The sequence below is a fragment of the Eubalaena glacialis genome, chromosome 2, assembly GCF_028564815.1.
Source record: "Eubalaena glacialis isolate mEubGla1 chromosome 2, mEubGla1.1.hap2.+ XY, whole genome shotgun sequence".
In the NCBI taxonomy this organism is placed as follows: Eukaryota; Metazoa; Chordata; class Mammalia; order Artiodactyla; family Balaenidae; genus Eubalaena; species Eubalaena glacialis.
This window is the reverse complement of record NC_083717.1, coordinates 11,321,141-11,348,023: the sequence shown is the minus strand read 5'-3', so window position 1 is coordinate 11,348,023 and position 26,883 is coordinate 11,321,141. Positions and strand designations below refer to the sequence as shown.

The 26,883-nt window shown below is 38.0% G+C and overlaps 2 protein-coding genes across 3 annotated transcripts in view; one reads left to right on the top strand and one right to left on the bottom strand.

Moving 5' to 3' along the window:
* THNSL1 (threonine synthase like 1) overlaps positions 1 to 26,883 on the top strand; it is a 69,973-nt gene that overhangs the window by 26,236 nt on the left and 16,854 nt on the right. The gene's annotated exons all lie outside the window — the stretch shown is intronic.
* ENKUR (enkurin, TRPC channel interacting protein) overlaps positions 2,152 to 26,883 on the bottom strand; it is a 30,926-nt gene continuing 6,194 nt past the window's right edge. Inside the window, exons 2-5 of the mRNA XM_061178561.1 lie at positions 24,560 to 24,705; positions 18,605 to 18,828; positions 8,699 to 8,845; positions 2,152 to 2,532 (exon numbers count right to left, since the gene is read on the bottom strand). Of these exons, the coding sequence (XP_061034544.1) occupies positions 2,356 to 2,532; positions 8,699 to 8,845; positions 18,605 to 18,828; positions 24,560 to 24,705 (694 nt within the window). The 3' untranslated portion in view covers positions 2,152 to 2,355. The remainder of the gene's footprint in view (positions 2,533 to 8,698; positions 8,846 to 18,604; positions 18,829 to 24,559; positions 24,706 to 26,883) is intronic.

The window sequence follows — 26,883 nt, the reverse complement described above, 5'->3', positions numbered from 1 at the left end:
GACTCCGAATGGCCAAAATGATCTTGAAAAAGAGGAACAAGACTGGAGGATTCAAAACTTTCTGATTTTAAAACTTACTAACATCATGTATAAACATTAGCTCAAAATGGATCAAAGACCTAAATGTAAGACCTAAAACAATAAAACTCTTGCAAGAAAAAACAGGATAAAAGATCCTTTACAACATTGGATTTGGCAGTGATTTCTTGGATATGACACCAAAGGCACAGGTAACAAAAGAAAAAATAGACACACTGGACACTTCATGAAAATTGAAAAATTTTGTATATCAAAAGGCACTATCAATAAAGTAAAAAGGCAACCCATAGAAGAAAATATTTGCAAATCCTATATCTGATATAGGATTAATATCCAGAATATATAGAAAATTCCTAAAACTCAACAACAACAAAAAAGTCAAACAATCCAATTTTAAAAATGGGCAAAGGGCATTTCTCCACAGAAGATATACAAATGGCTAATAAGCACAAGAAAAGATACTTAACATCACTAATCAGTAGGGAAATGCAAACCAAACTAAAATGAGGTGCCACCTCACACCTATTAGTATGACTACTACCAAAAAACAGAAAACAACAAGTGTTGGCAAGGATGCAGAGAAACTGGGACACTTGTACAGCATTGGTGGGAATGTAAAATAGTATAGCTGCTGTGGAAAAGAGTATGACATTTCCTCAAAAACTTAAAAATAGAATTACCATATGATTCAGCAAATCTACTTTTGGATATATACCCAAAAGAATTGAAAGCAGGGTCTCGAAGAGATATTTGTATACCTATGTTCACAGCAGCCTTATTCACAACAGATAAAACGTGGAAGCAACCCAAGTGTCCATCAACAGAAGAAAGGATAAGCAAAACGTGGTATATACAGACAGTGGAGTATTATTCAGCCTTAAAAAGGAAGGAAATTCTGCATAAATGAGAATTTATCATATACAGTTGACCCTTGAACAACATGGGTTTGAACTGTGTGGGTGTACTTACACGTGGATTCTTTTCAATAATAAACACGGTGGTACTACACAATCTGTGGTTGGTTGACTCTGAGGATATGGAACCATGGATATGGAGGAACCAAACAGACAGAGGACTAACTATAAGGTATATGCAGATTTTCAACTGTGTGGAGGATCAGCGCCCCTAGCCCCTTCATGGTTCAAGGGTCAACTGCAATATTCTTTATTTTATATCTGTCCTAAGGTAATAAAGGAATAAAGAAATGATGCTTAGGCAGATATGTGAAAAAAAGTTTAAAGTGAGTTTTCAAAAATATTTGTATATAAAAATTTTTCTTTAATGAAAGTTAGCTTTTCTACAATGCTCCCAAATTCCGTGTTTATGAAAAAGCCTGAAAAAATTATCATTTTTTTTCTGTGTTGCCAACAGGATAAAAATCAGTGTAAGCAGTAAAAATGGTTATTGCTCTGATATTTTATAGTTTCATATATTTTACCAAATTTCTCTATTTAAAATTTCATAAAAGAATCTTCTCCTTCTTGGACATTTATAGGCTCATTTATTTTGAGTTGAAGACAGCTCTACTTCCATAAACTTATTGCATAATAAATTATGTAACCTTACAAATAGAAACATTAGAATTCACGAAATAGAGAAAGCCAAAAAGAAAAAGTAATATCCATTTTAGTGAAATACACATAGTAAATTATGGAATAAAGCACCTAGAATAGCAGTTTTTAAAAGTTGGATGTCAGGAAGAAGGCTATTCTCTTCAACAATCCTTAGTGACACAATTTATAAGTTGTCTCCTTGATTTTATGTTATCTTCTTAATTTTTCTTCCTCCAAATGTAAACCTCTCAGCCTATATATAACATTATGGATATTGAAAATATTTATAGGTGCGAATAGCTGCAAATGACACAGGCTACAGAAAATATATGTAATTTTTGGATCTCTGGAATAATATGTAGAAAATACTTCAGAGTAGTAAAAAAGCTTACACCACTATTTCCAATTCAAAATACTTTACAGTTTTTAACCTTGTATTACGCAGTGTAGAAAAAAATGTGAAGTTCTAAGTGCTGACTTTATTTTTCAGGGCCCAGAAATGAATGTTTATCTGAAACAAGTACATCAAATTTTAATCAGGTTATACATGGAAACCCTGACGCTGGTGAAAAAAAAAATTTTTTTTTCTCTATGTAAGTAAATAATACAATTATTCTTTAAACATTGCCTAAGCGTTTTGGTAAAGACTAGTTTTATACTCTTCATAGTATTTTCCTCTTTGGAAAAAACTTATGATTTAATTTCTATGTTTTCCGTGGGTTTTTTTTTTCTATGTTAAAATGACTATATTTTTAAAAATCCACTATGACTTATTAGCAATATAAATAATTTTGTGCTTTTCGAGGACACCAATGTCGTGTTCCAGCTGCTTCATCTCTTCTTCCAGCTTCTGCTTGTGAATCTTCTTTGGTATGGAGTCGATGAAGACCGAGAGGGACTGAAACTCCTTATGTACTTCTTCCCAGTTCTTTTTCAGCCCCTGCAAATGGTAAAGAAAACTGTACATAGCCAAGTAAACTGCAGAAGCAGAGTAAATCTCAAAGAAAATTGCACTGGGAAGGAAAAATGTAAACAGGTAAAGAAAGCTGACAAAAATAACTAAAAAATGATATGTTTATCAAGTTCTTGGCCACAGTAACAAAAAATACTGTACAGAGGCCAAACCCTGTCCTTGATTGTGTGCTCAATTCCCACTGGGAGTATTTATTTTCTTTGTTTTTAATGTTACTGTACTTGTTTTTACCATCAAATACGTGTATGCAGAGTTATGAGTAGTATGAAACTAAGCTCGTAGCAAATGCTTTGGTAAAAACAACTTAAGAGTTGATGTCCCAAGGAAAAAAACAATTTTGAACAGGAAATTATTTCTTATAAAAATTTTCATTTTTTTTCTTTAGAAAAAAAATATTATCCTCATTCTTCAACAGAGAAATCACATCAAAACACTTGATTCTGACTTACATGGCCATGTTTTCTTATATCTGACTAAATGGAATTGTATAAAATGCCAAACCAATTTAACAAGAGATAATCTTTTATGTGTTTTCAGTATTAGAAAGAATTCTTCCTCCATATAGTTAATGGATCTATACTTCCCATTAATTTATTCTAGAAATGACTGAAATATCATTACATGTAACACATATGCTAATTCAATAATGTAAGTTAACGTTTTATGTTCTCAGAAACCAACAAATTCAAAATTAGGAATCTCTTAGGAGCAATAAAGGTTATTTCCATCTCTGCACAGTTATCATTTCTTATCACAATGCACTAGAGGCTCCATTGACAAAACGGTCTTAAACTAATTGAACTCATGCAATGAAATTTTATAAATTAACACTTTGTTATTCACTATGGGTGCACAAATCATTTTATTTACACAAAAATGAAAAGTAAAACTGAAAGTAGAATTTAAAATATTGCCTGGAAATTATGATCCCTGACACACAGATGGAAAAACATATCCCATGCAAATGAAGACCAAAAGAAAGCTGGGGTAGCTATACTTATGACAGAAAAAACTGACTTTGAAACAAAGACTGTAATAAGGGACAAAGGGCATGACATAATGATAAAGGGGTTGATACAACAAGAGGATATAACATTTATAAATATTTATGTACCCAACATAGAAGCATCAAAATATTAATGCAGGGCTTCCCTGGTGGCGCAGTGGTTGAGAATCTGCCTGCCAATGCAGGGGACACGGGTTCGAGCCCTGGTCTGGGAAGATCCCACATGCCGTGGAGCAACTAGGCCCGTGAGCCACAACTACTGAGCCTGCGCCCCGCAACAACAGAGGCCGCGACAGTGAAAGGCCCACGCACCGCGATGAAGAGTGGCCCCTGCTTGCCACAACTAGAGAAAGCCCTCGCATAGAAACGAAGACCCAACACAGCCAAATAAATAAATAAATAAATAAATAAATAAATAAGTCAGGAGCTCTTTAAAAAAAAAAAAAATTAATGCAAATATTAACAAATTGAAAGAAAAAACCAGACAGCAATACTATAATAGTAGGGGACTTTAATATTCTACTTACATCAATGGATAGATCATCCAGACAGAAAATCAGTAAGGAAACATCAACTTTAAATGACAGGTTAGATCAGATGGACTTCACAGATATATATAAAACTTTCCATCCAAAAGCAACAAATACGCATTCTTCTCAAGTGTACACAGAACATTCTCCAGCACAGATCATATGTTAGGCTACAAATCAAGTCTTAATAAATTTAAGAGGATTGAAATCATATCAAACATATTTTCTGACCACAATGGTATGAAACTAGAAATAGACCATAGTCTATTAAGTATGCATAGCATTATGTTTAAAAGACCAAATACCGTAATTAAAAAAATACTTTACTGCTAAAAAATGCTAACCATCATCTGGCAGTGCAGGGTTTCCACAAATCTTCAATTTGTAAAAATCTCAGTATCTGTGAAGCACAGTAAAATGAAGTGCAATAAAACAAGGTATGCCTGTACCCTAATCAAGTGGGATTTATTCCAGGGAGGCAAGGCTGGTTCAATATTCGCAAATCAGTCAATGTGATACACTACATTAATAAAATAAAGGATAAAAATCATATGATCACCTCAACTGATGCAAAAAAAGCATGATAAAATTCAACCTCCATTTATGATAAAACAAACTCTCAACGAAGTGCATACAGAGGGAACATACCTCAACATAATAAAGGCCAAATACGACAAGCCCACAGCTAACATCATACTCAGTGGTGAAAAGCTAAAAGCTTTTCCTCTAAGATCAGGAACAAGACAAAGATGCCCACTCCTGCCACTTTTATTCAACATAGTATTGGAAGTCCTAGCCAGAGCTCAGGAGTAGCATAATTTAAAATTATTGATTAAAAAAAAAAATAAAGAAAATATGGTCCTTGAAAATCATGGCCATACATTTAGATTTATGAGAGAATTAGAAGCGTCTTATATAACAATACCTTCATAATAAGCCCTCATAGTACAAATTTAATCTTGTAAACTTTTCAGGGACAAAATGGTTTATTTCCATGCTCAGGTAAAAATGACTACAAGTTTGGACACACTTTATAGAAAAGATTTGTTGAGAAAAAAGGCCACAAACGTTGAACATTTCTTGAGTGAGATTATATTAAGGATTTGGGAAAGGGAAAAGATAGAAGCATCTTCTAAATTTTAAAAAAAGGGGGATGGGTTAACACAGTTCTTAATAGTGTATGAGAAGTATTCCAATAAGAAGTCCTCAATGGGCTTCCCTGGTGGCACAGTGGTTGAGAATCTGCCTGCCAATGCAGGGGACAAGGGTTCGAGCCCTGGTCTGGGAAGATCCCACATGCCGCGGAGCAACTAAGCCCGTGAGCCACAATTACTGAGCCTGCGCGTCTGGAGCCTGTGCTCCGCAACAAGAGAGGCCGCGATGGGGAGAGGCCCGCGCACCGCGTTGAAGAGTGGCCCCCACTCTCCACAACTAGAGAAAGCCCTCGCACAGAAACGAAGACCCAACACAGCCATAAAGAAATAAATAATATCGAGGAGAAATATTTTAAAAAAAAAAAAAGGAAGTCCTCAAAAGAATTCTATTTTTCTGTAGCCTTTCATTATGAAATGGGAAATATGTTTCCACAGTGCTCCACAGGGTTGCCTATTGCAGAGAAGAAATCTATGTATTTATACACTTTGAAATATCAAAGGTTTTTCATAGCTTCTTGGGTGATCTTTCCCTATTATTTGTGGTCACAGCAGCTACACGTTTCGCAGTCTTTCTTTTTAAAGGATAGTCTTCTTTATCTTCCAGTGTGTACAATAACATTTGGATCAAAGTCAGCCTCTAAGGATGGGAACTAAATGTGATTGATATTTCATATTATACCAAAATAGCCTCTTAGCGGTTTTGTGGTTATTTCATCTAAAAAAAATCTTTTATCCACTGCAGCGATACTGATTTTCCCTTACCTTTATTTCTTCATTTTTCTCTCTGCTAGTTTAATACTGAAATAATATTGTTAATTTTGGGAAAATTTCACATAGGGAGAAGCAGTCATAAAATAATAGGAAGTGTGTTCAGGTCCAGCCTCCTCTGCTGCCGCCCCCATCCACTCTCCACCTTCTTGTTCTGTGCTGTGACTAGGGGCTGGGTGGTGGTGGGGCTGAGGTGTTTATTCCTATGGGCTGCTCCTCCCCCAGCGCTGTTCCCTCCAGCCTCTGCCTGAATTCAGCCAAGGAAGGCACCGGTGGGAGGAGAGCGAGCTTTTCTTCCCCCACCCTTGACATCACCTGGACACGACTGGCCCTTCCATCTGTGACTACAGTGCCTGTCAGGGCCCCTCTTCCAGGCTCCAGCTCCCACCTGGCTCTGGTAATGCTGCTTCCTGCCCCTGCCCTTCCAGCCCAGGGTGGCGGTGATTCCCACTGTCCCTAGTCCTGGGTGCCTCAGTGTTCCTTGTTGGTTCCCTTAGCCCTGCTTCACCTCTGTAAGTAGTTCCTTTGTAAATTCTCTTCAGAATCCCAGCCGCGTACGCCTTCTATCTCCTGCTGGATCCCAGGCGGGAAGAGCTTTCCTCTGTGGCCTCTCATGCACGTGCTTATCATGTGGTAGGAAAACACCGGCCTGGGAACTGGTCAATGTGCGTTTTAGTCCCTCGTCAGCTACTTGATAATGTTGTGACCAGGGGCAAATGTAAACCAACCTCCAAGTTCACTGACAGTAAGGACCACGTTTGCTTTGCTCACAACAGGATATCCCCCAGGCTGGGTACAGTGAGTGGAACATAGTAGATTAGATGTTCAGTAGATGAATGGAGGGAGGAATGAACAAATGTGCCCACTTGATACTGATATATTTGTATTTTCTGTCCTCATCTGTGAAATGAGAAGTCTGGACTAATTAGACCAGATGATCCCTTCCCGGATAATGAGGCTGTTATCTTATGAAGAATGAGCAGAGCGTGCCCTACTCGGGGACACGTGGCCGTACTGTCACAGAACTGCACGCAACTCTCAACCAGGGAAGGGAGCAGGGCTCAGGGCTTGTCAGGGACAGAGCTCCTGGCTTTGTTACCATGGCAGCTACACTACCCAGCTAATACGGCATCCAAGGGAGGGTCGGCTATTGTCTATCAAAGTGTCTACAAAGAAACCCTGTAGTGACCACATCAGGAAGCTGAGAGCTGCTGACCCACTAAGGAGGTGCCCGAGGGAAGAGCCTTTTCCTTCCCAGGGAGGTTCTTCCTTTCGTTTCCTATTTTTCTTAGATATAAAAACCTGGCTTTCACAAAGGCATGTATGTTTTAAGAATGGCAGAATCTGATGGAGGGAGGGAAGGAGGGAGGGAGAGAGGGAGGGAGGGAACCAAGGAGCGGTGCTCTTCCTGAAAATGACGGGCCGAGCCCCACTTCCATGTGTGCCAGACTTCTTGCCTGCCTGTCCTCCTCCCTTCTCTCCAGCGCACCATTATTAATCACCTGTGTTTACACTGGGCACTGGGTTAGGCACTGCAGAGACTGCTGACAACAAAGAGACAGGGTCCCTTCCCTCGGGCCACTCCTGCTGTCTGGGATATCCTCTTACTCTGCAGTTTAAGGCGCAGCTAAAGACCTACCTACGTCCTGCACTGGATGTTCATGCCTGCGAACCTTATAAAACATACGATCTGTACACACACACATCTTTCTATATGTACATATATACACAGCACCTCTTATCAATTAAATTACAACGTTATCCATAGCAGAAATTTTATTTTATGCCCCTTGGGGCTTAGCATGATACTCTATGCAGAACAGACATTTAATAAATGCTTATTGATGATTGGGATGACACTGATAAAATGCTAAGAATTTATAACAGCATATGAATCCATTTTTCAATAGAAATTAATGTTGTAAAAATAGTTTTTTTTTTCTGTTTTGAAAAGGTCACTAGAAATGACTTTGTAGAAAGCTTTCAAAGTAACAAAACAAAGAATAAAGTACTATTTTTACCTCTATAAGACAGCACAACTATAGAACAGTGTAAGTAGATGCTTAATAAATACTCTCTAAAGATGATGGAGCAACGGTGCTCACATCCCCCAATATTTTAAATGCTTCAGATAGAAGTCTTGCATTAAAAACTCCAGTGTAAGTGTCTTTAAGTCTGTTTTATTCCAAATAAAGAAAACATATGTAAAGCCTAACACCTGGTTATTTTAAAATCTGGACACTTGCTTATAAGAAAGAAAAAAAAGTTGGTCTAGGGACAGTTTCAATTATTCTAGAGCTCCACCTAGTGAAAAATATCTACCTTATGGATATTATTTTTGAAAAATTCAGGGGCATGGGAATGAAAATCAAAATGCTTTTTTACTTTATTTATGCACGTTCGTTGAAGGAGAAGCTTAGCTTGCTTATGACACTACTTCAGGAAGAAACAGAAGCTCACCTAGTCGCAAACAAATTATTATTCAACAATCCCTATATCACAACTTTTTGCTCTCCCCAAAGAGCCAGCTTTGTTGCATGCAGTTGTCACTATAAGCAAAAGAGAGAGTTCTGATTTCAAAATCAAAGTGCTGGCCTTAATAATCACTGATGGTGGACCTTTCTTTCACAGATGTTTTAAAGAGTTACACATGAATGTAAACTACAGATGCTTACCTGCAGAACTGCCTCCCTTTCTTCATCAGATAGCCTTTTCATAGCGGCTTCCCTGAGGTTCTCCTGGATATAGTTATCATATTCTTCCTGGGCTTTCTTCACCTCTTCATTTCGCTTACGTATATATTCAGGCGTGATACCATAACCCTTGTAAGAATTTTTCAGGAAAAAAAAATCAACATCCTGAAAGTAATCTTATATATGTGTACATACCAACCAATGATTAGGAGCAAAAGAAATGTTACAGACTTAAAGCCTTTGCTCAAAACACTGCAAGTTAACAAAAGTCGGTGATTTTTTTTTTTTCCTATTCGGAACTAGTTGATTCTGGTCATTTAAAACCATCTGTGCTGTTATCATGGCTGTTTGTTTTCCCTCTTTTGAATGTTCCCAGTGCCTGTTCTTGGCTGATGACTTGGCCCTTACTTTAACCCGAAGAACTGGATTCTCTTTATATCTCTTAGGTGCTTCAGATTTTACCTTGAAATATCTCAAATATCTTAAGGTCTCTTGTGCATGATCTCATTAAAAAAAAAAGGAAGATAAATGCTTCCAATGCATTGTAAGAACAAACTCTTAAAGATGCTAGGCACATCTGCTTTAAGAAAAAATTGACTTGGGCCCCTAAGGTTGTTTTTGGAACTACAAAATACAATTTTAGGCTCCTGGCCTGCTTACAAGGACTGACAGTGAAGCAATCAGCTATGATTCTTTCAAGTTAGTGAATGTGTCGATACCACTGTGTAGAGAAACAGAACTACTCCCTGTTCATTCTTCAAAGAATTATTTGAGGATGTACTTGGTGCTAGCTACACTAGTGAATAAGAAAGGCAAAGTTTCTGTCCTCGTGGAATGTGCATTCTATACTGAGAGAAACTCACCAAAAATAAAGTATAAAATAATATATATAAGTGCTCCACAGTAAAATACAGTAAGAAGAAAGAAAGTCATGAGAACTATTTGAGATAAATAAACATGTCAGGGAAGACCAGACGGCAGACAGCAGAAGCAAGAAGAACTACAATCCTGCAGCCTGTGGAACAAAAACCACATTCACAGAAAGACAGACAAGATGAAAAGGCAGAGAGCTATGTACCAGATGAAGGAACAAGATAAAACCCCAGAAAAACAACTAAATGAAGTGGAGATAGGCAACCTTCCAGAAAAAGAATTCAGAATAATGATAGTGAAGATGAACCAGGACCTCGGAAAAAAGAATGGAGGCAAAGATCAAGAAGATGCAAGAAATGTTTAACAAAGACCTAGAAGAATTAAAGAACAAATACCTAGAAGAATTAAAGAACAAACAAACAGAGATGAACAATGCAATAACTGAAATGAAAAATACACTAGAAGGAATCAATAGCAGAATAACTGAGGCAGAAGAACGGATAAGTGACCTGGAAGACAGAATGGTGGAATTCACTGCCATGGAACAGAATAAAGAAAAAAGAATGAAAAGAAATGAAGACAGCCTAAGAGACCTCTGGGACAACATTAAATGCAACAACATTCGCATTATAGGGGTCCCAGAAGGAGAAGAGAGAGAGAAAGGACCCGAGAAAATATTTGAAGAGATTATAGTCGAAAACTTCCCTAACATGGGAAAGGAAATAGCCACCCAAGTCTAGGAAGCGCAGAGAGTCCCAGGCAGGATAAACCCAAGGAGAAACACACCAAGACACATAGTAATCAAATTGGCAAAAATTAAAGACAAAGGAAAATTATTGAAAGCAGCAAGGGAAAAATGACAAATAACATACAAAGGAACTCCCATCAGGTTAACAGCTGATTTCTCAGCAGAAACTCTACAAGCCAGAAGGGAGTGGCATGATATATTTAAAGTGATGAAAGGGAAGAACCTACAACCAAAATTAGTCTACCCGGCAAGGATCTCATTCAGATTTGATGGAGAAATCAAAAGCTTTACAGACAAGCAAAAGCTAAGAGAATTCAGCACCACCAAACCAGCTCTACAACAAATGCTAAAGGAACTTCTCTAAGTGGGAAACACAAGAGAAGAAAAGGACCTACAAAAACAAATGCATCACAGTTAAGAAAATGGTAATAGGAACATACATATTGATAATTACCTTAAACATGGATGGATTAAATGCTCCAACCAAAAGACACAGGCTTGCTGAATGGATACAAAAACAAGACCCATATATATGCTGTCTACAAGAGACCCACTTCAGACCTAGGGACACATAAAGACTGAAAATGAGGGGATGGAAAAACGTATTACATGCAAATGTAAATCAAAAGAAAGCTGGAGTAGCAATACTCATATCAGATAAAATAGACTTTAAAATAAAGAATGTTACAAGACACAAGGAAGGACACTAAATAATGATCAAGGCATCATTCCAAGAAAAAGATATAACAATTATAAATATATATGCACCCAACATAGGAGCACCTCAATACATAAGGCAACCGCTAACAGCTATAAAAGAGGAAAACAACAGAACACAATAATAGTGGGAGACTTTAACACCTCACTTACACCAATGGACAGATCATCCAAAGAGAAAATTAATAAGGAAACACAAGCTTTAAATGACACAATAGACCAGATAGATTTAATTGATATTTATAGGACATTCCATCCAAAAACAGCAGACTACACTTTCTTCTCAAGTGCACATGGAACATTCTCCAGGATAGATCACATCTTGGGTCACAAATCAAGCCTCAGTAGTTAAGAAAACTGAAATCATATCAAGCATCTTTTCTGACCACAACGCTAAGAGATTAGAAATCAATTACAGGGAAAAAAACGTAAAAAACACAAACACATGGAGGCTAAACAATACGTTACTAAATAACCAAGAAATCAAAGAGGAAATCAAAAAATACCTAGAAACAAATGACAATGAAAACATGACGATCCAAAACCTATGGGATGCAGCAAAAGCAGTTCCAAGAGGGAAGTTTACAGCAATACAAGCCTACCTCAAGAAACAAGAAAAATCTCAAATAAACAATCTAACCTTACACTTAAAGGAACTAGAGAAAGAAGAACAAACAAAACCCAAAGTTAGTAGAAGGAAAGAAATCATAAAGATCAGATCAGAAATAAATGAAAAAGAAATGAAGGAAACAATAGCAAAGATCAATAAAACTAAAAGCTGCTTCTTTGAGAAGATAAACAAAATTGATAAACCATTGGCCAGACTCATCACGAAAAAGAGGGGGAGGACTCAAATAAATAAAATTAGAAATGAAAAAGGAGAAGTTACAACAGACACCACAGAAATACAAAGCATCCTAAGAGACTACTACAAGCAACTCTATGCCAATAAAATGGACAACCTGGAAGAAATGGACAAACTCTTAGAAAGGTATAAACTTCCAAGACTGAACCAGGAAGAAATAGAAAATATGAACAGACAAATCACAAGTGATGAAATTGAAACTGTGATTAAAAATCTTCCAACAAACAAAAGTCCAGGACCAGATGGCTTCACAGGTGAATTCTATCAAATATTTAGAGAAGAGCTAACACCCATGCTTCTCAAACTCTTCCAAAAAATTGCAGGGGAGGGAACACTCCCAAACTCATTCTATGAGGCCACCATCACCCTGATACCAAAACCAGACAAAGATACTACACAAAAAGAAAATTACAGACCAATATCACTGATGAATCTAGATGCAAAAATCCTCAACAAACTACTAGCAAACAAAATCCAACAACACAGGGGCTTCCCTGGTGGCTCAGTGGTTGAGAATCTGCCTGCCAATGCAGGGGACACGGGTTCGAGCCCTGGTCTGGGAAGATCCCACGTGCCGCGGAGCAGCTGGGCCCGTGAGCCACAATTACTGAGCCTGTGCGTCTGGAGCCTGTGCTCCGCAACAAGAGAGGCCGCGATAGTGAGAGGCCCACGCACCGTGATGAAGAGTGGCCCCTGCTTGCCACAACTAGAGAAAGCCCTCGCACAGAAATGAAGACCCAACACAGCCATAAATAAATAAATAAACAAATACTTAAAAAAAAAAAATCCAACAACACATTAAAAGGATCACACACCATGATCAAGTGGGGTTTATCCAGGCATGCAAGGATTCTTCAATATATGCAAATCAATCAATGTGATACACCATATTAACAAATTGAAGAATAAAAACCATATGATCATCTCAATAGATGCAGAAAAAGCTTTTGACAAATTCAACACCCATTTATGATAAAAACTCTCCAGAAAGTGGGCATAGAGGGAACCTACCTCAACATAATAAAGGCCATATAAGACAAATCCACAGCAAATATCATTCTCAATGGTGAAAAACTGAAAGCATTTCCTCTAAGATCAGGAATAAGACAAGGATGTCCACTCTTGCCACTATTATTCAACACAGTTTTGGTATTCCTAGCCACGGCAATCAGAGAAGAAAAAGAAATAAAAGGAATACAAATTGGAAAAGAAGTTAAACTGTCACTGTTTGCAGCTGTCATGACACTATACATAGAGAATCCAAAAGATGCCACCAGAAAACTACTAGAGCTAATGAACGAATTTGGTAAAGTTGTAAATAATTACATAATTAATGCACAGAAATCTCTTGCATTCCTATACACTAATGATGAAAAATCTGAAAGAGAAATTATGGAAACACTCCCATTTACCACTGCAACAAAAAGAATAAAATACCTAGGAATAAACCTACCTAGGGAGACAAAAGACCTGTATGCAGAAAACTATAAGACACTGATGAAAGAAATTAAAGATGATACCAATAGATGGAGAGATATACCATGTTCTTGGATTGGAAGAATCAATATTGTGAAAATGACTATACTACCCAAAGCAATCTACAGATTCAATGCAATCCCTATCAAATTACCAATGGCATTTTTTATGGAACTAGAACAAAAAATCTTAAAATTTGTATGGAGACACAAAAGACCCCGAATAGCTAAAGCAGTCTTGAGGGAAAAAAACGGAGCTGGAGGAATCAGACTCCTTGACTTCAGACTATACTACAAAGCTACAGTAATCAAGACAATCTGGTACTGGCACAAAAACAGAAATGTAGATCAATGGAACAGGATAGAAAGCTCAGAGATAAACCCACGCACCTATGGTCACCTTATCTTTGATAAAGGAGGCAAGAATATACAGTGGAGAAAAGACAGCCTCTTCAATAAGTGGTGCTGGGAAAACTGGACAGCTACATGTAAAAGAATGAAATTAGAACACTCCCTAACACCATACACAAAAATAAACTCAAAATGGATTAGAGACCTAAATGTAAGACTGGACACTATAAAACTCTTAGACGAGAACATAGGAAGAACACTCTTTGACATAAATCACAGCAAGATCTTTTTTGATCCACCTCCTAGAGTAATGGAAATAAAAACAAAAATACACAAATGGGACCTAATGAAACTTAAGAACTTTTGCACAGCAAAGGAAACTATAAACAAGACGAAAAGACAACCCTCAGAATGGGAGAAAATATTTGCAAACGAATCAATGGACAAAGGATTAATCTCCAAAACATATAAACAGCTCGTGCAGCTCAATATTTTTTTTTATAATAATTTTTTTTTTAATTTTAGGATTTTTTTTAAATTAATTAATTTATTTATTTTTGGCTGTGTTGGGTCTTCGTTTCTGTGCGAGGGCTTTCTCTAGTTGTGGCAAGCAGGGGCCACTCTTCATCGCGGTGCGCGGGCCTCTCACTATCGCGGCCTCTCTTGTTGGGAGCACAGGCTCCAGACACGCAGGATCAGTAGTTGTGGCTCACGGGCCTAGTTGCTCTGTGGCATGTGGGATCTTCCCAGACCAGGGCTCGAACCCGTGTCCCCTGCATTGGCAGGCAGATTCTCAACCACTGCGCCACCAAGGAAGCCATCGTGCCGCTCAATATTAAAGAAACAAACAACCCAATCAAAAAATGGGCAGAAGACCTAAATAGACATTTCTCCAAAGAAGATATACACATGGCCAAGAAGCACATGAAAAACTGCTCAACATCACTAATTATTAGAGAAATGCATAACAAAACTACAATGAGGTATCACCTCACACCAGTTAGAATGGGCGTCATCAGAAAATCTGCAAACAACAAATGCTGGAGAGGGTGTGGAGAAAAGGGAACCCTCTTGCACTGTTGGTGGGAATGTAAATTGATCCAGCCACTATGGAGAACAGTATGGAGGTTCCTTAAAAAACTAAAAATAGAATTACCATATGACCCAGCAATCCCACTACTGGGCATATACCCAGAGAAAGCCATAATTCAAAAGGACCAATGCACCCCAATGTTCATTGCAGCACTATTTACAATAGCCAGGACATGGAAGCAACCTAAATGCCCATCGACAGATGAATGGATAAAGAAGATGTGGTAAATATATGCAATGGAATATTACTCAGCCATAAAAAGGAACGATATTGGGTCATTTGTAGAGATGTGGATGGATCTAGAGACTGTCATACAGAGTGAAGTAAGTCAGAAAGAGAAAAACAAATATCGTATATTAACGCATATAGGTGGAACCTAGAAAAATGGTACAGATGAACCGGTTTGCAGGGCAGAAATAGAGACGCAGATGTAGAGAACAAACGTATGGATACCAAGGGGGAAAGTGGCAGGGCGGCGGGGGGGGTGGTGGTGGGATGAATTGGGAGATTGGGATTGACATGTATACACTAATATGTATAAAATGGATAACTAATAAGAACCTGATGTATAAAAAATAAATAAAATTAAAAAAAAAAAGATGTCAGGGAAGACCTCTCTGAGGAAGTAGCTGTTGCGAGATATGAGTCATTAAAACTATTCACAAATATTCTGATTCTGGTTCTTCTCCTTCTAAGCACTTGGTATGACAATATTTTCCTGCTCCCCTTCAAGTAAGATGCAGCCATGTGACCTGAATTTCCCCGTGTGAGTGGAAGTCATGTCCTTTTTGGGTAGAAGCCTCATGAACTAATGGCTGACTTGCTGTGTTCTTTTTCTCTCTGGTGTGGTGATGGGTGATGTTTGGGTCGCCTGGGTCCTGGAACGAGGACAAGAAGCAGAGCTCCCGACAATCCTCAATGCACAGGTAGCACGAGCAAGCAATAAGACTTAGTTGCTTTTAGTTACTGAAATTTGGGGGTTGTTAACCACAGCACAACCTAACCTAATCCTGACAACAAGGGATAGAAATCCTAGCTACAAATGTGTTCTGGGAAGTTGCAAAGCACTATACAAATAGACTCTAAGAGCTCAGTATTCTGGTAAGTTAGTTTCATGGTAACCAGTTCAATCCATTTCACGAAACACTGAGGGCAACACCTCATTTCAGCTTAGTACAACCACTGAGGTTCATAATGATGATTGTGTCATCACAAGTGATTAAATTATATTTAGCATACTCTGTTTAGGAAAAAGAACTACCTCACAAATGGGTAAAAGCTGCAGTGATCTGAAATATTCCCATGTGCTGGATCATTGAGGGCTAATGCATACTATTAATATTAATAATTGCATATATTATAATATCTGCTCTTTACTGAACTTCTATTAGGTACCAGGTATTGTGTCAAGTGCTTAATATATTTTATATCATTTAATCCTCACCATGCTGTGATAAATCTAATAACTTGTTAAAAATCACAGAGTTAAGTAAGTGGCAGATTTAGAATTTGAAATGCTTGTCTTCCTATTATTGCTGTGTAACTCAGGCATACATCAATGTTTCAGTTTGCTTACACAAATTATTCTCATGGCACAAATGGGCATGTAATACTTTATATGGAACTAAAACATGAGGTTCATTCACTTTTAAAAAACGGCCTTGCCTTTAAAAGGACTTACTATCTCACTTACCAATAATAGATTTTAAAGCTTAACTCAGATAAGTAGAAAGTAAGTTGAGTTAGTTCTTCGTAAGCCCTGACTGGTTAGCCATCGAGAGTACACTAGGAGCAGAGAATTTGCGTGGCTTCATAGACAAGCACAGGTAGACTAACCTTGTATTTTTCTGTCTGTGTGATGGAGACTCTCAATTTCCTGTTCAAGGCAGAAAAAGTATTGAAATGGACAGCTTAGGTGGAAGGCAGCCAGTGTGGCATGACCATCAAAGGAGAAGGGTTTTTACATGATGGTGGAGAAATGATGGATTGGAAATGGCTTTAAAAAGCCAGGAGAGGGGCTTCCCTGATGGCGCAGTGGTTAGGAATCCGCCTGCCAATGCCGGGGACAGGGATTCGAGCCCTGGTCTGGGAGGATCCCACATGCCGTGGAGCGGCTGGGCCCGTGAGCCACAGCTGCGGAGCCTGTGTGCCACAGCTACTGGGCCCGTGCACCCTGGAGCCCGTGCTCCACAACCGGAGGGGCCGCAACAATGAGAAGCCCGTGCACCACAACTGAGAGTGGCCCCCGCTTGCCGCAACTAGAGAAAGCCATGCACAGCAACAAAGAACCAAAGCAGCCAAAAATAAATAAATAAAATAATAAATAAATTTAAAAAAAAAATAAAAGATCCAGGAGAATGAAATTTCTGCTTTTCCACACCCTATGGGACAAGGACCCTGAAGAGCCTCCAGGGGCCATAGAAGGAGGACGTATCCAGAGAAACTTGAAATCTTTGTAAGCATGAGCTGCCAACTCCTAGATTCCTACTAAGGTCTTCCAAAGGTGTCTCAGCCAGCTGAGTGACAAGGGTTTCTCAGGGAATAAGTAGTGTTCTCTGACAACAGCCTTGACGTTCCTGTTTTGACGGTGAACAGTCATTGGATTCACCATGGTAGATCACTGGATGACCTCAGTACAAGCCCCTCTTACATCAATGTTACAACTTCCTCTTTTTCTCTTCTTTTCTTCCTTCTTTCCTTCCTTTCTTTTTTGCCACAAGTTATTATTATGCATTATTATTCTTTAGGAATTTGTACTCATATTATACTATGTGTTTCCAGCACTTTTATGCTCTATAAGTATGCAAAGTAAAATAGGTCTTATATAAGGTATTTTTCATAAGCTTTTTAAATTTTAAAGTTCTATACTTGAACTGCTAAACCCAAGCTTCTATAATTTTCAACAATGAAATTATATGCCTATCTGATAAGCACCTTTTCAGATAGAAATGAAGGTCCTGAAAAGACTAAATATTGTACAGCACTTTCAAGGTCTGCTTTACTCCAAACCAAACACAAATGAGTATATTCAAACTGAAATAGTACTGTGAATTATTTACAGTACACTGATAGGATGGATGGTTCTAAAGTTGTTTTCCTCTTCATTTCTCTCATTCTGTTAACAAGATAATGTAAACTAATGACTAAATCTTAGGATCTTCTGAAAGGTTATTCCTTCTAGAGTTATAGTAACAACTGTGCTTCTAGTGACAATTCCACCTCACTGAAAATGAGTACCTTTTAGAGAATGTTTCTTATAAATGTTAAATATATCAATAATTGAAATTACGAAAAACAATTACAGTTTTCCTCTACTGAACTATATGTTGTTGTTCATTCCAAATTCTCTGTAATTTCATCACACTAGATTTGGACCAAACACAGACTTCAGAGGAGTGAGAACTGGCATTCTAGATAATTTGTCCAGTGAGAACACTATTTTTTTAATTGAAGTACAGTTGATTTACAATATTATATTAGTTTTAGGTGTACAACGTAGTGGTTCAAAATTTTTATAGATATAAACTCCATTTAAAGTTATTATAAAATGTTAGCTATATTTCCCTTGCATCTTATTTATTTTATCCATAGTAATCTGTACCTCTTAATCCCCTACCCCTTTCCAACCCCTTCCCCTTTTCCTCTCCCCACTGGTAACCATTAGTTTGTCAGTGAGGGCACTATTAGTGATAATACAGACAATCATTATGAATACCATATTTAAATTATCTGAATATCAGGTCTTATTAATATATCACAAGGCTACCTTTTTATTGATGTACTTTGGAACTAGTCCTGAAGTTTCAAGGTCATGCTTGTCTCCAGTTCTTTTGTCAACATAAATTGGTTTAGGTTTTTTAGCCACTCCCATAATGACATCGGCTGCATTTGTATTTATAAAATTTTTTTCACTCTGTATTCCCATGACTGGATGGTCCGTCCTCAATGGCACAGGAGGCTTTCTGGGCTCATTCCGTTCAAACTTTTTTTCTGTTAAACATAACATTTCCTTGTTAATATTAAACTATAAATGTGGCTACTCAGTACTATTTATAGCATCCAGATATTTTACCACTAGTATATTAGAGTTTTATTAATAATATATTCAAATATTTAAGGTAAAAATCAGTAATCATAAATGCAAAAAATTAAATGTGACATAATCAATTAATATGTTGGAGAACAATATAAAAATCTAAGGGAAGAAAATAAACACCCCAAATCATATGCTAGCTAAAACATTTTTATTAGCTATTATAAAAATATTTTCTTATAAAGATTTCAATAACAAATGTTCAGTATGCCCATTGAAAAAAGTCCAAAGAAACATTAACACTTTTTTCTGAGTACCTTCAATATTATGAATAATTGCCTCTTCAGAGGAAAGTTACTGTAAAATCGCCAAGTAAATAAATCAAACTTGATGTATCTGATGTATCCAAGAACCTGTGGATGTTTTTCACTAAAATGATTACTATTATAAGGTATAAAAATCATGTAATAGCAATGTACCTAACATGCAGCTTAAGAAATGATAAATGACCAATACTGCTGAGGTTTCCCATTCACTCCTCCCTGATTACAGCTCACCTCCTAAAATAACTGCTATCCAAAGTGACTTATCTCTCTCTACCACATTCTCTTCATTAGCAGCAGATGAAACTGGCCATTTTTACAGTCTCTTTGACTTGACCATTCCAACTTATCTATTTTGATACAGCCACATCAAAGTGGTTTGTCAAAATGCTAAAATGTAAAATAATTACACTTTATTTCCAAGAACTGAAGGCAGCAACTATCTTGACAAAACCTTACTCAAAGGCTTCCTTGGTGGCGCAGTGGTTAAGAATCTGCCTGCCAATGCAGGGGACACGGGTTCCAGCCCTGGTCTGGGAAGATCCCACATGCCGCGGAGCAACTAAGCCCATGAGCCACAACTACTGAGCCTGTGCTCTAGAGCCTGCGAGCCACAACTACTGAGCCCACACGCCACAACGACTGAAGCCTGCGTGCCTAGAGCCCGTGCTCCACAACAAGAGAAGCCACCGCAATGAGAAGCCTGCACACCGCAATGAAGAGTAGCCCCCGCTCACCACAACTAGAGAAAGCCCGCATGCAGCAACGAAGACCCAATGCAGCCAAAAATAAATAAATTAAATAAATTTAAAAAAACAACAAAAAAACCCACCTTACTCAAATCTTAACCCCATCACAATTACTATGGACTTTGACTTTATTCATTTCTGTACTGTTTGAACTTTTAAATCATTTTATATAACTTTTATTATCAGAAAAAAATACTTATTATTAAAAGTTTATGAACTGGATTAATCTTTTGTTATAGGCTGAATTGTGTCCCCCCCCCATATTCATAAATTGAAGCCCTAAATGCCAGTACCTCAGAATGGGACTGTAGTTGGACATGCTTTTAAAGAGGGACTTAAGTTAAAATGAGGTCATTAGGGTGAACCCTAATCCAATATGACTGATGTCCTTGTAAAAGGAGGAAATTTGGACACAAACACACACAGAAGGAAGCCATGTGAAGACACAGGGAGAAGACAGCGATCTATAAGTCAAGGAGAGAGGTCTCAGAAGAAATGAACCCTGGAAACATCCTGATCCTGTTTTTTGTTTTTTTTTTTAATAAATTTATTTATTTTATTTTTGGCTGCATTGGGTCTTCATTGCTGCGTGCAGGCTTTCTCTAGTTGCTGCGAGCGGGGGCTACTCTTCGTTGCGGTGCATGGGCTTCTCATTGCGGTGGCTTCTCCTGCTGCGGAGCACAGGCTCTAGGCACACGGACTTCAGTAGTTGTGGCACGCGGGCTCAGTAGTTGTGGCTCATGGGCTCTAGAGCACAGGCTCATTAGTTGTGGCACACGGGCTTAGTTGCTCCGCGGCATGTGGGATCTTCCCGGACCAGGGCTCGAACCCATGTCCCCTGCATTGGCAGGTGGATTCTTAACCACTGTGCCACCAGGGAAGTCCCATGATCTTGTTTTTTTGTTTGTCTGTTTTGTTTTGTTATTGGTTTTTTTTTTTTTTTTTTTTTTGGCCATTCCACGTGGCATGTGGGATCTTAGTTCCCCAACCAGGGATCGAACCCATACCCCCTGCAGTGGAAGCTCAGGGACCACCAGGGAATTCCCACTGGACCACCAGGGAATTCCCAGTAACACCCTGATTTTGGACTCTAGCTCTCAGAATTGTCACAAAATAAATTTCTGTTTAAGCTACCCCATACTTGTTATGGTAGCAGCCCTAGCAAACCAATACACCCTTGATAATTCTACACCCCCCCCCAGAAACATTATAAAGGAGGTTTTGAATGTTCACTTATTCATTAATTCATGCAATATATTTTTGTTGAGCAATTAGTATGTCCCCAGGTAATGCTCTAGGAACTGCGGGTACAGGAGTGAACAGAAGAGACAAAGTCCCCTTTCTCATGGAGTTTACATTATAGTGGGGGATGAAAAAATAAAATATAATATGTAGACTATACTGTATATATTTGCTTGAACTATATGTAAAATTGTTTACTGTTTTTGACCTACAAAAATGGTTATCCTCTTCCTATTTAACATACTACTGAGATGTTGTGAGCATTGTCAGAAATTGAATTAGGGAGTTCTTCCAAAGCCCGGAGCAGAGAATAAGCCTGTTACAACCCAAATAGCTCCCTTCTACCAGATATACCCAAGTCAGGTTGGGTATATCAAGTAAGGTTGGCATAATCAGTTTGCCTAAAAAACCAGAGGCATCCATCTTATAGATGTTCACATGGGAAACATTTAGAAGCCAGATTTAATTATGAGTTGAAAGCGCATGCAAAGGACTCCCATAACGATAGCTTTAGAAATGCAATTAAGAGGCGAAACTGAATTCTCAGAAAATGAGGAAACAGTTTAGAAAGACTGATAATTCATTCTTAGTTGAGTAAGTATATTATAAACCTTGGTTGTTTGTGGTTATGCACTGGATAGAGCCTAAAGCCCACCCCATCTTACCCTTATATCTATCAATATCTAAACATCATGTTTTTTCATCCGAGGAGTAGGGGTTGGCAATGTGGGGTGGCTCGGAAAATGGGGCGAGGATGTCTCTTTACAAATTATTTGGTGGTAGTGTTAATAAGTCTGAAAACCAAATGACTGGGTTTCTTTTTAGGCTATAATAAAATGGCAATATCAACACGGTCTCGTAGTCATGCAGATGTTCTACTACTTAAATTTAGAGAAATCTTCTTGTACCGGTTAGGTATTTTTCAGTGTGTCTAGCAAATTATTGTGTTCAGAATGGCAGAATATTCACCAAGAGACTGGCAGTAGCTTTGGCCTATATTACCTTTAACTTTGTCTCACTGGACGGGGCTTTTAAAGCTCTTGCAATGCCCTGAATTTCTTTATTCCTAAGGCCTGAATTTCTTTATTCCTATTTTGTGTTTGTTTTGCCTTATAATGTTTATAAGAGAAGAGACAGACTTCTTCCCTTTCTCCTTATTTGAAATTTAGGATTTATATAGTTAGGTTATGTAATATGCTTAACCTTGGAGAGGATTCATGAGGACCCAAGTAATATCATTGGTTCTAAGGCACTTAAAGTATTAAATTCCATTTTAAGACTTTCCAGTGTTCTCAAGTGCTTGTGGGTCACAAAATAACAAGACTCCACTTAAGGGAGCTACAAGAGAGGCTTCTGAAGACATGAATTTCAGCATGAATGTTGTATTTTCAGACTTGCTTCTTCCACCTTTCCCAATAATGTCCTCATCCTCTGTCATGGCATGAGGGTTATGAGAGAGGAGTGTGGGACACATAATATTGCCATAGGGAGAAATAGTTTCATTTTTGTCAAAAGGCACACCCTAGTTGGGCTTGAGATATTGCATTATTTCCTTGATGCCAGAAGATGGGAAGAGGCTTTTTTTGGGCTGCGTCAGGTCTTTGTTGCTGCGTGGGCTTTCTCTAGGTGTGGCGAGCGGGGGCTACTCTTCGTTGTGGTGCGCGGGCTTCTCATTGCGGTGGCTTCTCTTGTTGTGGAGCACGGGCTCTAGGCATGTGGGCTTCAGTAGTTGTGGCACACGGGCTCAGTAGTTGTGGCTCGCGGGCTCTAGAGCGCAGGCTCAGTAGTTGTGGTGCACGGGCTTAGTTGCTCCGTGGCATGTGGGATCTTCCCCGACCAGGGCTCAAACCTGTGTCCCTGCATTGGCAGGCAGATTCTTAACCACTGCGCCACCAAGGAGGTCACCGAGGCTAACTTTTTAAAATAGACAGACTCATTGCCCTCTTCTCTTTATTATCTGAAAACATCAGGGAAGACATACCCAAGATGGGAAGAAGTTGCTTCCATGAATACCAATAACAATTCCTTTTTCATCCACTCTCCACTTTCCTGATGGCCTTTTCCCCTGATAGCCATATTCTCTATGACCACAATTGACTACATAATTTGTGAGGCCCAGTACAAAATGAAAATATGGGGTTCCTTGATAAAAAATTATTAGGCATTTCAAGATGGCAAAAGCAGAGCATTAAACCAAGTGTGGGATCCTTTGAAGCACGGGGCCCTTTGTGACTGTACAGGTAGCATGCCCAAGAAACTGGCTCTCATTCATGGAGGCTCCTCCATTGCATCTAACTCTTTCATTGTCCTAATGGTCTTAGAGATCGGAGAGAGTTAAAGCCCATACTCAAGGCTAAAGTGAGCCTGACAGTTGCTTCGACAACTGATAGTAACGGTTGTAGTTTTCAACTCTTGGAGAAAAGACTAGACAGGGTTTAGATGCTGAGCTATCTTGCCCACTGAGGTTTAGAACTCTTCTTATGATCGTTGTTATTGAAGTCATATAGCTAGTTATGAAGATGGTGGGGCATGTGGTGCTGGAGGTGGGGTTTTACCAGATAGTCCAAGATGTAGTTCAAGATGCTTGCACCATCAAAGGAAAGTTTATTTGGGGGGCAACTTGGCATCCTCCACTCTCTTTTTCTACTACATTGTGGGTCTTTTTGAGAACTTTTATTTAAAATATTTTTTCACTGAAGTATAGTTGATGTATAATATTGATATCATATAAGTTACAAGTGTACAATATAGTGATTTTAAAGGTTATACTCCATTTATAGTTATTATAAAATATTGGCTATATCCCCTGTGTTGTACAATATATCCTTGTATCTTATTTTATACATAATATTGTACCTCTTAACCCCCTACTTCTGTTTTGCTTCCTCCCTCTTCCCTCTCACAACTGATAACCACTGGTTTGTTTCTATCTGTGAGTCTGCTTCTTTTCTGTTATATTCACAAGTTTGCTGTATTTTTTAGATTCCACACATACGTGATGTCATACATTTCCCTGTCTGACTTATTTCACTTAGCATAATACCCTCCAAGTCCACCCACGTTGCTGCAAATGGCAATATTTCATTCTTCGTTATGGTTGAGTAGTATTCCATTGTATACATATACCACATCTTTATCTATTAATCTGCTGATGGGCACTTAGGTTGCTTCCATGTCTTGGCAACTGTAAATAATGCTGCTATGAACACTGGGGTGCATCTACTATGTTCTTGACTTCTGCTTTCTCCTAGTCTCTCAAATTCTGTTAATATGAGGTAAAGTTGCTATCACTGTAAACATTTAATATTCACAGACAAAATAATTTTAAATTATCTGCTAACACTTTTAATATTAAAAAGAGTGATAAAACCTACTGGGCGGTAGAGTTTTTTCCTTTGAATGTTTCTTCAGGAAATCCTTTGGAGAAGGTACTTCAAGTTTTGCTGGTCCCATAGTTTTCATTGCAGTTTTAAATTTTTGCTTGTCATCTTTTACAGCTGCCTTAAAAACTGATACATACCTAAAATTAAAAAAAAAAAGTTGTACCATTTATATTTCTAGTAAAAATTATTTAAAGTTTAAAAAAAGATATACATTTCTAATTTATATATATCTATATTCATTTGGAGATAGCCATAAAGCATAATTATCTGAATTATCTGAGCCCTGTCCATCAGGCTTAGGCAAGCTAGATGGAACCTTTGCCCTAAGAAAAACGTGCCAGGATAAAGATGGTCATAGTACTTCCTTATTATCCTTTGAATATGTGTAGCATCTATAGTGATGTCACCTCTCCCATTCCTGATATTGGTAATTTATGTCTTCTGTTTTTTTTTGTTTTTTTTTTTGCTGATAAGTCTAGCTAAGGGCTTATTAATTTTATTGATTTCTTAAAAAACCAGCTTTTCATTGATTTTCTTTAATGTTCACATGTTTTCCATTTCAATGATTTCTGCACCGATCTTTACTATTTCTCCTTATTTGGAGTTTAATTTGCTTTTCTTTTTCAATTTTTTTTTTTTTTTTAGTTTCTTAAGGTACAAGTTTAGATATTTGACTTTAAACCTTTATACTTATCTAATAGAAGCTATAAAATTAAAAGATACCTTTTTAATTCCCTTCTGATATCTTCTTTGGCTTAGGAGTTTGTTTAGATGTGTTTTGCTTAATCTCCAAATATTTGGGGATTTTCTAGATACCTCTTTCATTTCTAATTAATTTCTATTGTGGTTAAAGAATATAATTGTAAAATTTCAATCCTTTAAGATTTTCTGACACTTGTTTTATGGCACAAAGCATAGTCTATCTTGGTAAATGTTCTACATACACTGGAAAAGAAAGTGCACACTGCTGCTGTTGGCTGGAGTGTTCTATAAATGACAATTAGGTCAAACTGGTTAGAAGTATTTTCAAGTGTTCTAATAATCATTGAAAGAGAGATGTTGAAATCTCTGACTATAATTGTGGATTTGTCTATTTCTTCTTTTAGTTCTATCGGGTTTTGCTTCATGTATTTTGAAGCTCTATTAGTAGGTGCATAGCATTTAGATACCTTCTTGAAATACTAATCACTTCAGTATTATGAAATAATACTCTATATCCCTTTTTAAATTCTGTACTCTAAAAATCTACTCTTTCGGATATTAATATAACCAGTCCACATTCCTTTGATTTATGGTAACAGTATTTTTCCATTCTTTGACTTTTTACTTACTTGTGTCTTTATTTTTAAGGGGATTTTCTTAAGGAAAGCATAGAATTTTTATCCTTTCAAAGGGTTTCATTTCTTTGTTGTATTTAGACCATTCACATTTAATGTGATTTTTAAAATATGTTTGTGTTTAAATTTTCCATCTTGCTATTTGTTTTCTACATACCCTGTTTCTGGTTCTTCCTTATTTTATTCTGCCTTATTTTTTGTTTTTGTTTTATTTTGTGGAAGTTCTAAGGTTTACAATATACATGTTTAACTGATCACAGCCTACCTTCAAGTATTATTATGTCACTTCACATAGGACATAAGAACTTTACAAGGGCTTCCCTGGTGGCATAGTGGTTGAGAATCTGCCTGCTAATGCAGGGGACACGGGTTCGAGCCCTGGTCTGGGAAGATCCCACATGCCGCGGAGCAACTAGGCCTGTGAGCCACAACTACTAAGCCTGCGCGTCTGGAGCCTGTGCTCTGCAACAAGAGAGGCCACGATAGTGAGAGGCCCGCGCACCGCGATGAAGAGTGGCCCCCGCTTGCCGCAACTAGAGAAAGCCCTCGCACAGAAACGAAGACCCAACACAGCCAAAAATAAATAAAATAAATAAATTTAAAAAACAACAACAAAAAAAAGCAAATGAGTTTTAAAAAAAAAAGAACCTGGGCTTCCCTGGTGGTGCAGTGGTTGAGAATCTGCCTGCCAATGCAGGGGACATGGGTTCGAGCCCTGGTCTGGGAAGATCCCACATGCCACGGAGCAACTAAGCCCGTGAGCCACAATTACTGAGCCTGCGCGTCTGGAGCCTGTGCTCCGCAACAAGAGAGGCCGCGACAGTGAGAGGCCCGCGCACCGCGATGAAGAGTGGCCCCCACTTGCCGCAACTAGAGAAAGCCCTCGCACAGAAACGAAGACCCAACACAGCCATAAATAAATAAATAAATAAATAAATAAATAAAAGAACCTTACAAAAGAATACTTGCATTTACCCC